This window comes from Natrix helvetica, assembly GCF_964273705.1.
Source record: "Natrix helvetica genome assembly, chromosome: Z".
Lineage (NCBI taxonomy): Eukaryota > Metazoa > Chordata > Lepidosauria > Squamata > Natricidae > Natrix > Natrix helvetica.
Genome location: NC_138554.1, coordinates 139241864 through 139257045, shown reverse-complemented (window position 1 = coordinate 139257045; position 15182 = coordinate 139241864). Strand labels below are relative to the sequence as shown.

Sequence of the window (15182 nt, the reverse complement as noted above, 5' to 3'; positions counted from 1 at the left end):
TCCCTTTGATTGGGCTCCGGCGAGGGAAGTCGCGCGCATGCGCGGCACGGGAGGAGGGCGTCCGCGAGACACAGGCGCACAGGCGCGCGCTGGGCGGGGACGGAGCTGCATGAGGGCCCGGGGTGGCGGTTTGGTTCGCCCGCGAGACAGCTCACGGCGCATGCGCAGTCATTTGGGCGCGCCCTCTGAGGGGTCCGAAGAAGAAGCGGCGGCAGCGGCGGCCGGGTTAGTCGTGGGGGAGGGAAGGTTTGCGCATGCGTGTGGCTGTGGTGGGGTGTTGAGGGTGCTGCGGCGGGGGGAGCAGAAAGGAAAACGATGAGGGGGGGTACTGAGAAAGGGCATGGGGATTTCGGGGCCTGTTTTCAGGCGTTCTGAGGTGTAGTATTGGACTACAGATCCCATCATCCCCATCTCCCTCGCGTCCAGCTAAACTTTGTCCCAAGGCTAACCACTGGACTAAAATTCCCATCTCCATTTAGGCATTGGACAGTTTTTCCCGCCCTCAGTCCAGAAAGCAATTGACTACAATTCCCATCTTCCACCCCCTGCGGCCTTCAGACTGCAATCCCCATGCCCTCAGTCCAGAAAGTGACTACAATTCCCATCTTCCACCCCCTGTGGCCTTCAGATTGCAATCCCCATGCCCTCAGTCCAGAAAGTGACTACAATTCCCATCTCCATTTAGGCATTGGACAGTTTTTCCCGCCCTCAGTCCAGGAAGCAATTGACTACAATTCTCATCTTCCACCCCCTGCGGCCTTCAGACTGCAATCTCCATGCCCTCAGTCCAGAAAGTGACTACAATTCCCATCTTCCAGCCCCAATTCCCATCTAACCCTAACCCCCACGTGACGGGGGGGGGGAGGGAGGATTCATTGTAACTTTGGATGTGGGTCATAAGTAGATTTTTGGGGGGTCTGTCGTAACTTCAAATGGCTATTAAGCATCCAGTCATAAGTGGAGGTTTATCTGAATGGGAAAACTGATGAAGAAGTCAAGATTGTCCAGATCTGTCATTTTATTCAGGTGAAACAGATGGAAATGGACGCATTACAATTCTGCCATTATAAAAGAATTAAAAAGTCTCAGCATCAAAGTCTGAAGAAGGGATGACTTGGGGTCATTTTGCAAATGCGTGTCTCTACCATGATTAATTCTAATTTTTCATGGTCCTGCCACCCTACTGGAACGAACTACAACGAGGCCAGCAAATTGGGAGTGTGAGGTGTGTACGTGTACCTCATCTTTTGTGTATTCCCACTGTTCATTTTCAGGTGTAAGGTTGACTGTTCATTTCAGGACAAATCTGCTCTGCTTTGGATTTATGGAACTTGCGTTCCTATGATTGACAGTTTGAGGTCACTGCTTGCAAAGCGAATGTGCCAGCAGTAGCTGGTTCAATTAATCTTGCAGACAAACCGGGCATTCTTTGGCTCTAGGACAAGTTGTTATCTTTCCAAAACATCTACACATTGTGGAATGAGAAGCACTCAAAGCAGGAGCATGCTACATCAGAAATAAAATTTTTAAGATCTGCTTCTTCCCATTTGCAAAGAACAGTTTGCATAAAGAAAATACCTTTGGATTAAAACAAAAGCAAAAAAAAAAAAAAGGGCTGGTAAAGCAAATTGGAAAAAAAAAACAGAGATGGAAAGGACCTTGGAGGTCTTCTAGTCCAACCCTGTACCATTTCAGGCAAATGGCTCTCCAATCTCTTTTTTAAAACTTCCAGTGTTGGAGCATTTACAACTTCTCGAGGCAAGTTCCATTGATTAATTGCTCTCAGTGTTAAGAAATTTCTCCATAGTTCCAGGTTGCTTCTCTCCCTGATTAGTTTCCGCCCATTGCTTGTTTACCCTCAGGTGTCTTGGAGAATAGTTTGACTCCTTCTTCTTTGTGGCAGCCCCTGAGATATTTTGGAACACTGCTATCCTGTCTCCCTTAGTCCTTCTTTTCATTAAACTAGACATACCCAGTTCCTGCAGCCGTTCTTCATATGCTTCAGCCTCCAGTCCCCTAATCATCTTTGTTGCACTTCTCTGCACTCTTTTCTAGAGTCTCCACATCTTTTTTGTATCGTGGCGACCAAAACTGGATGCCGTATTCCAAGGGTGGCCTTAACAAGGTCTTGTAAAGTGGTATTCACACTTCACGAGATCTTGATTCTATCCCTCTGTTTATGCAGCCTAGGATTGCGTTGGTCCTTGTGGCTGAAGCCACATACTATTGGCTCCTATTTAAATGATTGTCCACAAGAAACATCCCTCTCACAGTTACCGCTATTGAGCCAGGTACTGTTCTATACAGTGGGGCAAAAAAGTATTTAGTCAGCCACCAATTGTGCAAGTTCTCCCACTTAAAAAGATGAGAGAGGCCTGTAATTGGCATCATAGGTAGACCTCAGCTGTGAGAGACAAAATGTAAAAAAAAAACCCAAACAATCACATTGGCTGATTTGGAAAGAATTTATTTGCAAATTATGGTGGAAAATAAGTATTTGGTCACCTACAAACAAGCAAGATTTCTGGCTCTCACAGACCTGTACCTTCTTTAAGAGGCTCCTCTGTCCTGCACTCATTACCTGTATCAATGGCACCTGTTTGAACTTCTTATCAGTATAAAAGACACCTGTCTACACCCTCAAACAGTCATACTCCGAACTCCACTATGCTGAAGACCAAAGAGCTGTCAAAGGACACCAGAAACAAAACTAGACCTGCACCAGGCTAGGAAGACTTAATCTGCAATAGGCAAGCAGCTTGGTGTGAACAAATCAACTGTGGGAGCAATAATTAGAAAATGGAAGACATTTTTATTTATTTATTTATTTCTTGGATTTCTAGACCGCCCCCTCTCCCAAAAAGGGACTCGGGGCGGTGTACAGTCAATGCAGATAAAAATACAATCATAAAAAAATACAATCATACCGGACCACTGATAATCTCCCTCGATCTGGGGCTCCACGCAAGATCTCACCCCGTGGGGTCAAAATGATCACAAGAATGGTGAGCAAAGATCCCAGGACCACACAGGGGGACCTAGTGAATGACCTGTAGAGAGCTGGGACCAACGTAACAAAGGCTACCATCAGTAACACACTACACCGCAAGGGACTCAGATCCTGCAGTGCCAGACGTGTCCCTCTGCTTAAGCCAGTACATGTTCAGGCCCGTCTGAAGTTTGCTAGAGAGCATTTGGATGATCCAGAAGAGGATTGGGAGAATGTCATATGGTCAGATGAAACCAAAATAGAACTGTTTGGTAGAAACACAACTCGTCGTGTTTGGAGGAGAGAGAATGCTGAGTTGCATCCAAAGAACATGCCTACTGTGAAGCATGGGGGTGGCAACATCATGCTTTGGGGCTGTTTCTCTTCAAAGGGACCAGGACAGAATGAATGGGGCCATGTATCGTGAGATTTTGAGTGCAAACCTCCTTCCATCAGCAAGAGCATTGAAGATGAAACATGGCTGGGTCTTTCAACATGACAATGATCCCAAACATACCACCCAGGCAACGAAGGAGTGGCTTTGTAAGAAGCATTTCAAGGTCCTGGAGTGGCCAAGCCAGTCTCCAGATCTCAACCCCATAGAAAACCTTTGGAGGGAGTTGAAAGTCCATGTTGCCCAGCGACAGCCCCAAAACATAACTGCTCTAGAGGAGATCTTCATGGAGGAATGGGCCAACATACCAGCAACAGTGTGTGCCAACCTTGTGAAGACTTACAGGAAACGTCTGACCCCTGTCATTGCCAACAAAGGATATATAACGAAGTATTGAGATGAACTTTTGATATTGACCAAATACTTATTTTCCACCATAATTTGCAAATAAATTCATTCGAAATCAGCCAATGTGATTGTTTGGGGTTTTTTTTTACATTTTGTCTCTCATAGTTGAGGTCTACCTATGAAGCCAGTTACAGGCCTCTCATCTGTTTAAGTGGGAGAACTTGCACGATTGGTGGTTGACTAAATACTTTTTTGCCCCACTGTACCTGTGCGTTTGGTTTTTCTGGCCTAAACATAGAACCTTACTTTTGCTGCATTTGCACCTATTGCAGCAATTCTCCCACGTGTAAGGGAACATAATGATTTTTCCCTACTCCTTTGAGGAAAGCATCTTGCATTGAGTAGCACATTTAAATTCTCCTTTTTGAGCTTCTAAGAGTTGTTTTTAAGAATTAAATGTCAGGCACTTTGCTCAGGATAGATCTTCATCCCTGCAGGCTTCCATTTCCATCTGTTTCACCTAAATAAATGTTCTGTACAATCTTGACCTATTATTCATCACTCTTCCCATTCAGGTAGTTCTCAACTTACGACCGGGTGCTTAGCAGCCATTTGAAGTTACAACAGATCCCCAAAAAAACTACTTAGAACCCACATTAAAAGCTACAATGAAAACTCCCTGGTCACGTTTTGGGCATTTGGCACTCATTGCTGCAACATCCTGCATTCATGTAATGATAATTTATGACATTTTTGCTGGTAACTGACATTTAGGTAGTCCTCAACTTACAAGAGTTCATTTAGTGACTATTCAAAGTTAAACGGCACTGAAAAAAATGACTTAGGGTACTTTTTCATACTTATGACCGTTGCAGCATCCCCCTGATCACCTCATCAGAATTCAGACAACTGGCAACTGACTCACACCTATGTCAGTATCCCAGGATCACGCAATCCCCTTTTGTGACCTTCGGACAAAGTCAATGGGGAAGTTGGATTCATTTAACAACCATTTTACTAACTTAACAGCGGCAGTGGTTCAACCATGGCAAGAAAGGTCATAAAATGGACAAAACTCACTGAACAAATATCTCCCTTATCAAGATAAATTTTGGGCTCATTGGTGGTCGTAAGTCAAGGATTACCTAAACTTGAAATTTCCTGGAAAAAAATGCCCCATAACAAACAACACCTTTGCTTAATGACTGTTGTGTTTGCTTTAGACCACCACAAAAATGGTCATAAAATGAGGAGTGGTGACACAGTGACCCACTTTATAACTGTCATGTCTTACCATTGAAATTGTGGTCTTAAGATGAGGACTACATATGAAGCGACTAGACTGTTTTCCTTTTTTTTCCCATCTGCATTTTTGTCGTTGCCTTTATTTTTTTCATTTCTTCTCATTTTTAATCGGGGTGAGGTGAACAGCAGATAAATCTAATTAAAAGGATCACGTTTAAAATAAAGTTATTTATAATGAAGTTTTTATGGAGCCACTTAATAGAAAGGTGGGCATTATACAGATTTAATATACTCTCTTTACAACCCTGTAATCCCTTAACTTGGGGTGGAAATAAATTCAGGGCAATAAATAAATTCGGGAAATAATTTAATAAATAGCTAAATTTTATAATTACTAAATAGGTGTGTGTGTATGTATGTGTGTGTGTGTGTATCCATATCCAACTTACAACAGTTCATTTAGTGATTACAAAGTTACAACAGCACTGAAAACAATGACTTAGAAGGATCGTTTTCCACACTTAACGACCCTTGCGGCATCCCTTTGGTCACGTGATCAAAATCCAGATGCTTGGCAACTGACTCGCATTTATGATGGTTGCAGTGTCCCGTGGTCACATGATCCCCTTTTGTGACCTGACAAGCCAGATTCACTTAACAACTGTATGACTAAAATAGCAACTGCAATGATTGAAAGGTTGTAAAATGGGTCAAAATCCACTTAACAAATGTCTCACTTAGCAACAGAAATATCGGGCTCAATTGTGGTGGTAATTTGAGGACTACCTGTATTTATAGGATGACGTTTGTTCATTTAGCTGGCCTGGAAATTTTAATTCCCTTTTCTTCCAGACTGTGAAACTCTTACGGGTGTGCCTAAGGCAACCCTAGATAAAGTGGTGTTAAATGATTGTCTTGTTGTTTCTTCCTAGGAAGCCCCCCTCCTTGATCACTGCTCTCCATGAAATGCCAACGAGGAAAGAGAACCAAATTATCCCACTCCTTGCTCCGCCTTTGGAGATAAACTCCCTTGCTGGGAATAGCCGATGCGCTGCCGATCCGCCTCTCAAGCGTTCTAGTCCTCAAAAACTCCAAACGGCAAAGGACATTTGAGCCTTCCTCGCACGAGCCCAATGGGACGATTTTCCAGCAAGGTCTGGAACTGGACCTCTGTCTTCTACCCGCTTCACCATTCCTGATTTTTTTTCTTTTTGGCTCTCCTCCCTGACCCTTCCCTTTTATTTAAAAAAAAGAGATCTTACTGGCAAACCCAGTCCAGTTACTTCATAAGGACTAGTCTCCTTCCATCTGTCCTCGCCTGAATGGACAGGGAGACTTTTGCGTGTACCACCAAGTTTTTCCGCGACTACAGCGGTGCCACTCGGGGCGCCGCCTGCCAGCCTCACAACCATGTGGACTACATCGAAAAGCCAGAGACCTTCACGTACGCGGATTTTTTCAAGGATTACTTGATCCCCAATGATCCTTGCGTCTTCTCCGCCAAGTTCACGGAAGGCTGGGCCAGCCGGAGGAAGTGGGTCATGCCGGATGGGAAACCCAATTTGGATTATCTCCTGCGAACATTTGGTAAGCTGACTTTCCATGGAATCGGCCGTAATCTTGCTTTTTTGTCGAGGTGGTGGAGGTGGCGGCAGCGGTGCGGTTCTTGATTTAGCCCCAGGACCTGCCCACATGGTTGAAAATCTGGGGCTGACTTGAAGATGTTCCAGCAATTTCAGGGCAGTCGTAAAATTAGAAGCAAACCACCTCCTCCTGCCCGGGAGAGTGAATAGCTAGGGATATAGTTAGTACATATATATATATATATATATATAGCAACATTTCCAAAGCCTTAGACACTTTTAAGATGTGGGTGGGGACTTCAACTCCCAGAATCACTGGCAGGAGAATACTGGGAGGTAAAGTCCCTCTCCTCTTCCTCCCTCTCTCCTTTGCTCCCTTTCTCCTCTGTCCTCTCCCCCCTCTTTTCCTTCCTCTCTTCTCTTTCATCTCTTCCTCATCTCTTTCTCTCTCCTCTTTTCCCTTTCTCCCTCTCTTCTCCCTTTCTCCTCTCCCTCTCCTCTATCCTCCCCCTTCCCTTTCCTCTTCCCTTTTCTCTCCTTGTCTCTTCCCCCATCTCCTCCCTCTCTTTCTCTCCTCCCTTTCTCCTCTCCATCCCTCTCTTCCCCTCTCCTCTCCTCCCTCTCGCTCTCCCTCTCTTCTCCTCCTCTTCCCTTTTCCTCTCTTCCCCTCCCCTTTTTCCTCTCCTCCCTCTCCATTTCCCCTCACCTCCTCTCATTTCTTTGTCTCTTCCTCTCCTTCCCTCCTTTACTTTCACCTCTCCTCTCTCTTCCTCCCTCCCTCCCCTCCCCAGCACTCAGAAAAGAACGCCTTTCCAGGTGGCAGTCATGGAAGCGTTCCCCACTGGGGTCCCCCTAGACCAAATCCCTCCACGGTTTGACCCTTCACCCTCTGTCCCTGGAGTGAGGCCAGGAAAAAAATAGAATCCAACCTCGATGGGCTGAAAGAGTTTATGTTGCAGGCGAGGCTGTAGTCCCCGTGGCCAACTGCGATGTCAAGGAGTACAATTGTAACCCAAAGGAACAGCTTAAGCTCAAGGAGTACATAAGCTATTGGAAGGAACACATTAGAAAAAGCTACCGCTCGGCCCGCGGCTGCCTTTACCTCAAGGATTGGCACCTGCAAAGGTAAGCCATGGCTCTCGCCGGAGACTGCCGGCATGCCGCCAAATCCCCTCGGTTGATAGGTTTTTTTGAAAGCTTCCCTCAGGTGCTCCTGGCGCCACCATCCCGGAAAGAACCGTCTTTAATGCGCCTCTCTCGTCAGAAACCCACAGCATGAATTTCCTCCTGAAGCTGCAGGAATCGGATTTTATTTGCACCTCTCCTCATGAACTCACTCACGTGCCGTTGTTTTCCCTCCTCCTCCTCTTCCTCGGTGTGTCGAGTGCTTTATTATTATTATTATTATTATTATTATTATTATTATTATTATTATTATTATTATTTTCTGTTTTTCTCCTACAATTTGCACGCCTCTTGAGTCCCACCACGTGTTGTACTGCACAGGCGTGCTTCCTTCTTCCATATCGTAGCACCCTTGTTCAGGCAGTCCTCAACTTGCAACCATTCGTTTAGTGACTGTTCAAAGCTACATGAAAAAATGACTTGCAGCCAGTCCTCGCACTTATGACCCATGCAGCTTATCAGGTGATCAGCTTGGCACATGGCATGGTATTTAAGAAAGCTGCAGCATCCTAGGGTTGCACGATCCCAGCCATCTTCCAGCAACACTCCCGAGGCCACGTGATCAAAATTCGACCACTTGGCAACCAACTCGTACTTATGACTGTTACAGCATCCCGGTGGCTGCGTGATCCCTTTTTGCAACCTTCTGGCCAGCAAAGTCAACAGAGAAGCCAGATGCTTAATTAACAACCGTGTTACTAACTTAATAACCACCGTGAGTTCCCCTAACAACTGTATTGGTTGTTGGAAAGTCTGTAAAATGGGGCAAAACTCACTTCATGATTGCCTTGGTTAGCAACAGGAATATTGGGCTGAATTGTGGTCGTAAATCGAGGACTCCCTGTATCTGTTTGGCTGCATAGTCCTAAATTATTAAACCATCAGCTGCCCTTTGTTGTGCTCTGGTTCTTCGCAGATTTCAAATGCTGTCCTAATCCTTGTCTCTTTAAGGACGTTTCCGGATCAGGAGGTCTACACCACGCCCATCTATTTCTCCTCTGATTGGTTGAATGAATATTGGGAAGCCATCGCTGTGGATGACTACCGGTTTGTCTACATGGGACCTAAAGGCTCATGGTAGAACCAACTCCTAGTCCTTTTTTCGGGGGGAGAAGGACATGTTTGTTTGTAATTGCTGTGATGATGTCCCATCAAGTTGTGGTTGCCTCTTGGGGAGCACCTAGATAGGTTTTCTGCAGGATGTCCTCACCCAGCCTGTTCCCTCAAGGCTTCCTCCAGTGGTTCCCCAAACAACCCTGTAACTGAGTGTCCATGGAGATCCTCAGTCATTCTGGCCAGTGATCTTCACGTAGATCTAGTTTACAACTCCCCAAAGGAGTTGTACAAGAGCATTTCTGAATGAAAAGTAAGTGGCCACTCAAAGGAATCAGAGGTCACTGCTGTACCTGAAGATAAATACTGATAAATGTTTCTCAACCTCAGCCACTTGACTTCAAATTTCAGAATTCCCCAACCAGCCTGCCTACCATAGAAGTAGCTTTTCTTACTCCTTCTCTGCATCTCTGTCTTATCTTCCTCGTTGTCTATCTTCACCTCCTTCATGTTCTCCTTCTCCTCGTTGTCTATCTTATCCTATTCCATCACCATCTTCTCCTCACTGTGCTTCTTCTCATTGACCATCTTCTCCTCTTCTCTTCCATATCTATCTTCTCCCTTCTTCATGTTCTCCTTCTCATTGCCTATCTTCTCCATCGCCATCTTCTTCTCATTGTCCATCTTTTCCTCCTCATTATCTATTTCCTCTTCCTCCAGCTCCCATCTTCTCATTCTCCTCTATATCTTCTCCATTTTCCTTCTTCATCTTCTCTTCGTTGTCTATCTTCTCCTTCTCCATCTTCTCTTTGTCTTCTCCATATCCATCTCCCCCTCCTTCCTGTTTTCTTCTCATTGTCTATCTTCTCCTTCTCGTCTATCTTCTCCATTTTCTCCTCCTTCTCATTGTCTATCTTTTCACCCCCCCCCTTCCTCCTCCTCCTTCTGCATCTCTTCTTCCTCCTTTCCTGTCTGCCCCCCCCTCCGCCATCCATTCAGAACTCAGAAAATTGCACTAGATCCCCATTTCAAAACCTCAGCCATTCACAGCATGCTGGCTGGGGAATTTTGATGAGTTGAAGTCCACTCATATTCAAATGGCCAAGCTTGAGCTACACTAGCAGAGGTTAATCTACACCTGAAACATCTAAAAAAGAATGTCCAGGCCCTGGTGGTCCCAAAGTAGCCCAGGATATTTCTACTTTGCAGGATCCACATCTCTGCCTTTAGAAGGTGGAATTCAATTCCCCTTTTCTGAGACACCATAGTTAAGTCTCCCTCTTATACAGTGCGTCCTCCTTCTCTTTCTTCCTTACCTGCCTGCCTCTTCCCTTTTCTGCCAGGACACCCTTCCACGCTGACGTCTTCCGTTCTTACAGCTGGTCAGCCAACATCTGCGGCAAAAAGAAATGGCTGGTTTTCCCCCCAGGCCAAGAAGAGTTTCTAAAGGACCGCCACGGCCACCTGCCATTCGACATCACCGCTCCCGACTTGAAGAACAGCTCCCTGTACCCCCGCTACGCTCAGAGCAGCCCTCCGGTCGAGATCATACAGGAAGCCGGCGAGATAGTCTTCATCCCGAGCGGTTGGCATCATCAGGTTTACAATCTGGTGAGAATCTTCTGAAAACCACAAGCTTTGGAACCCCCACTGTGGATGCTGCTGCTGCTGCAGCTGCCAACATCATTTGGTAGAGTGTGTGTTTTCCTTCTAGGGCCACCGAGAGGAAGATGTTCACAAGCTTCAGTCTGCACACCAAAGATTCTGGGCATCGTTTCCTTTGATGCAGCGTTAAACAAATGTGGCTGCTCAGAGTACCTGGTTCGATTTACCCTGATATAAACGAAGTGCAAAAGAGCCAGTTTGTGGCTTAGTAGCTAAGGCAATGGAAATATGAGTTCTAGTCCAGCTGGGTGACTTTTGGCCAATCACCAGGAGACAGTGAATTTTAGTTCCATCTTTGGCATGAAAGCCAACTGGGTGACTTTGTTCCAATCACCTGGAGATGGTGAGTTATCAAGAAACTGGGTGAGACTTGGTCCAATATCATCCAGCCAATGTTTGACTCCTAAGGCAGGACTAGAATTCATTGTCTCCTGGTATTTGGCCCAAAGTCACCCTTTTTATGCCAAAGTTTCAGTCCTAAATTTCCAGCTTGATTCCCCAACTCCCTCTCTTCTTAGAGATCTGATCCACAGTCTGAGTTGAATTCTCTCTTAAACCAACAACCTAATCCTTTTCTGTGATGAAATATTTGACTATTGACGGGCCGGTGAACAGAATTTTCATCCTGGAGCCCAAAGGTGCTTTTCCAAGAGGCAACTGGACTTCCTGGTTTTTCCTTGGGGGCATTTCGCTTCTCATGAGAAGCCGAATATCTTCAAAGAAGACCCAAAAAAGTCCAGTTGCCTCTTGGAAAAGCACCTTTGGGACAGCCATGACACGGAGGGCTGAGACTCTCCACAGACATCCTGGAATTCAGTCCCTTAGGCTAGCAGGAGACCAACAGTACCACACACACACACACACCTCCACCTCATCCCCCTGGGTGTCCCAAGTCGGAGGGATAAATGTTTCCTGTTTCCTACCTCCTCCTAGGAAGACACCATCTCCATCAACCACAACTGGGTGAACGGATGCAACGTGGCCAATATGTGGAGCTTCCTCCAGGACGAACTCGCCGCCGTCCAGCGGGAGATCAAAGAGTGGAAAGAGAGCATGGAAGACTGGCACCTGCAATGCCAGGTAAAAAAAAAAAAACCAACACCTGGGGAGTTTCTGCATTTCGCCAGGAATCTGGTCCCTGGAATACAGGTAGATATTTTTGAGTGAAACCTGAGTAGAACCCTGTAGCTGTATAGCCTCTCGGCATGAGTGAAAACACGGTTAAGCCTGCAAACCGTCCCATTTCTTCTCAGCCGTCTTTGTTCTTCCTTCTGGACGATGTGCTGGGCCTCAGCCTCCCCTCTTCTCCCCCCCCCCCCCCCCCCAGGTGCTGATGAAGTCCTACACCGGCATCGACTACAAAGAATTCTACAACTTCCTGAAGATCATTGCGGAAAATCGCATTTTCGTGCTGGAACACCACCACTCCGAAGATGACTCCTCCAAGCGCTCGTCCAGGGCTGCCCTCTCCAGCCTGGGTATGCTCCACGCGGTATTCGACCTGAAAAGGACCGCAAAAGTCTTGGGCTCCTTGAACGCCAACGAAGAATTCAAGAAGCTCAAACCCGACGCCCTCTCGCCGCCCCCACAGGCTCTCCTGCACCGCCTGAAAGCCGCAATCGACACCGCCCTCCTCTGAAGCCTGAGGTTTTTGATTTGCCAACAGCCTTTCCTTTGCAAGATGGCTGCATGTGAATACCATCTTCTTCTTCTTTTCCCCCCTCTTTCAACTGCCCCTCTTAAAAGTTGCCAGCACAAAAATTTAATATTGCTGTTATTTTGAGATCAGTGGCCAACGCAGAGGTAAGCTTTAAGATAATTTAAAAAGTAAAGGAGTTCCTATAAGTTTTACGGGTAGTCCTCGGCTTACGACCACAGGTGAGCCCAAAATTTCCCCAGACACTTGTTAAGTGAGTATGTACCATTTTACAACTTTTGTCACTGCTGCCGTTGATTTTGCTCACCCAAAGGTCTCAAAAGGGGAATCAAGTGACCCCGTCATAGATACGAGTCAGTTGCCAGGTGTCTGAATTTTGATCGCGTGACCATGAGGATGTTGCAGTGGTCATAAAAATGAAAAATGTATGACCACAATTGAGCCCAAAATTTCAGTTCCTAAGTGAGATAGGTTTTAGGTGAGTTTGTCACCATTTTACAATTTCTCTTGGCATCGTTGTTAAGTGAATCCCTGCAGTTGTTAAGTTAGCAACCCAATTGTTAAGTGAACCTGGCCTTCCCCAATGACTTTACTCATCAGTAAGTTGCAAAAGGGAATTACGGGATCCCAGGACAGAGCGACCGTCGTAAATGCGGGTCAGGTGCCAAGCGTCCAAATTTTGATCATGATGCTGCAATGGATGTATATGTGAAAAAACGGTCGTCAGCCACTTGAACGGTTGCTAAATGAACCGTTGTAAGTCAAGGACTATCTGTACTCTGCTAGTTGTAGATGAATTTAGGGGGTGAACGAAGGAATTTTAAGAAGGGGTTGAAGTAGGAAACATTGCTTAAAAAGCAAAGACTCAAATTCGAGGGTGGGTGGGGGGGTTATAATCCACTTGCTCCCCGAAAACTCACTTCTTGCAGAGTAGGACTACAGTACTCTTCAAGTTGCTGCTACTTACTGAGTTTAAATCCGACCGAATCGAACACGGTAGAACTTAATTCTGAATAAATCTCTCTATATAGAAGCTTATATTTATCCCGGCACCTCTGCTTTGTTTGATTCTTTGGGCCGGCGGGAAAGAGCCTTAAGGTGGAGCGCTCAGACAAGAAAAGAAAGGGGTGGGGGGGGAATCATCACATATTTGTTGCTTGAAGCCATTTCTTTCCTCGGTTGGCGCTGTGTGAATGCGAGAGAGCAGTTATGGATTTTCAGCTCAGGCACAGCACATCAATTCTTCAGGGACTGGACGAAGGTTGTGGTGGGTCTTACCTGGCTCAAGTTTGGCCAGTGGACAAGGGCGAGTGTCCACCTTTCCTTACTAAGCCATGTTCGCTTTCTTCCCTTCAAGGGCTGCTTCTCACCTTGCCTTCCTGCTTTTGAGTTCAAGATGCTTTCAGAATCAGCCGGGGGGGTTGTAGGGTGGTTTTTACCCCCTTCAATTTTTTTTTAAACCGAGATATCCTGAAATCCTTCTCAGCGTCCTCCAGGCCTGGAGCAGAACCATCTCTGGTGAATTCAAGAGACGAGGAGGACAAAGAACATCGAATCGATGGGTTGCAAGGGACCTTGGAGGCCCTCTAGTCCAACCCCCCAGGAACAAAACCTTGGACTGGAGCAACGAAGGACTTTTCTCAGAGACCCGTCGTCCTCTCTTCCTCCTTGATCAGATGTGATGGGCGAACATGGAGACTGCTCAAGCTATTGAGGGGGGGGAGGGGGGGGCACCACTTGGAGATTGGAGAAGGCGGTCTTTCAAACAGGGGAAACAGACTAAATCTCCGTGTGTTAACCCACCACAGTTGCTCGGAGGGAGGGTGTCCCTTCTTTTAAAAAAGGACAGCACAAAATTGAGTGTACATTTTGGGAATGACCCATGGTGTCCTCTGGGTTGGGCGGTTTTCTTCGAGACATTTGATGACCCAACTAGGTAACATCATCAGGGCTAGAAGGAATTGCATAAGAAGGAAGGGGGGGGGAAGGAGGACTGGAATACTTGGTGCTCTCTAAACGTGGTTGTTTTGTTCTAGACATTTCATGAACAAACTTGGTAACATCATCAGTGCTGGAAGGGAAAGGATTGTGTGGAGAAGAGGAAGGGGGAGGGGCTGTCTTGAAACATCTGCAAGAAATTCCCCAAGCTCAGAGGACACCAAAGACCCCCACAGTCCTCTTCTGTGCAAACCCTCCCTCCTCCTAGCACTGATGTTATGTAGTTGGGTCATAAAACGTCTGCAAGAAAGCTCAGATAGCACCTACTGTACAGTTCAGCACCTCCACTTCCTTTTCCTACTCCATCTCTTCCTCTCCACAAACTCCCCTCCCTTCTAGCACTGATGACGTTACCTAGTTGGGTCATGAAACGTCTGCGAGAAAACCCACCAAGGACCCCACATTTCAACCCTAAGCATAGTTATAAGATACAAGCTTCGCTGTGACGGCTAAGCGTAACTAGTCCATATGCCATAAGGGCTCAAAACTACTCATAGGATGTCCCTTTGGGGGTGTCTGTAGGAAGCACCCCAACTCTAAGAGGCTTCCTTCTGAATGGGGTCTGGCTGGGATCTGGTCTTCCTCTTAGCTGTAGCCCATTAAATGTCTTCTTCAACCTTTTTTGGTGGGGGCCTGTTTTAACCCTCAGCAGAAATGGACTCAGACACCCCCCGTCCAAGTGTTTTTCCAGAGTATCTGGAGATCTTTATAAAATTGCACTTTGAGAAAAAAGGAGATAATAAATGAATTAAACGTTCTTGGTTTCTCGTCTTTTCAATCAGTCGCTTTTGAGCTGGGGTGAAAATGCTGCAGAGTGAAAAGAAGGTTACGTGTAAAACCATGGTTACTACTCAACCTTGGCAAGCTTAAGATGGGTGGACTTCAACTCCTGGAATTGCCCTCCCTCTGTCCCATTTTTCCTCCCTCCTTTCCACTGCTCCCTCCTTCCTTCCTTCCTTTTTCTCCCTTACACTCACTCCTTTTTAACACTCAGTTCCCCCTTCCTTTTCCTTCTTTCCTGCCTCTTTTTCTTTCCTCCTTCCTTCTTACTTTTTTTGTTTTTTC

At 46.2% G+C, this 15182-nt stretch overlaps 1 protein-coding gene across 6 annotated transcripts; it reads left to right on the top strand.

Annotated features, from left to right (window-relative positions):
* Positions 1-126: 126 nt before the first annotated feature.
* On the top strand, positions 127-14874 carry JMJD4 (jumonji domain containing 4). 6 transcript variants are annotated; one of them, XR_014176839.1, is made up of 8 exons: positions 127-225; positions 5913-6563; positions 7519-7684; positions 8696-8821; positions 10141-10408; positions 11396-11542; positions 11790-12153; positions 13606-14874. XR_014176839.1 is itself a non-coding variant. In XM_081971710.1 (8 exons), the coding sequence occupies exons 2-7, from the start codon at positions 6299-6301 to the stop codon at positions 12099-12101; spliced, it is 1284 nt and encodes a 427-aa protein (XP_081827836.1). In that variant the 5' UTR covers positions 127-225; positions 5913-6298; the 3' UTR covers positions 12102-12109; positions 13606-14874. The 6 variants fall into 6 exon arrangements, 4 of the variants coding, with proteins under 4 accessions (XP_081827836.1, XP_081827837.1, XP_081827834.1 ...); XR_014176840.1 differs by having other exon boundaries at positions 13477-14874; XM_081971710.1 differs by having other exon boundaries at positions 11790-12109.
* The last annotated feature ends 308 nt before the right edge of the window (positions 14875-15182 follow it).

Coding starts and splice junctions, on each gene's coding strand:
- JMJD4 (XM_081971710.1), top strand. CDS start 6,299: ATGGACAGGGAGACTTTTGCGTGTACCACCAAGTTTTTCCGCGACTAC. Junction 6,564..7,518: donor TTATCTCCTGCGAACATTTG/GTAAGCTGACTT, acceptor TTTATGTTGCAG/GCGAGGCTGTAGTCCCCGTG. Junction 11,543..11,789: donor ACTGGCACCTGCAATGCCAG/GTAAAAAAAAAA, acceptor CCCCCCCCCCAG/GTGCTGATGAAGTCCTACAC.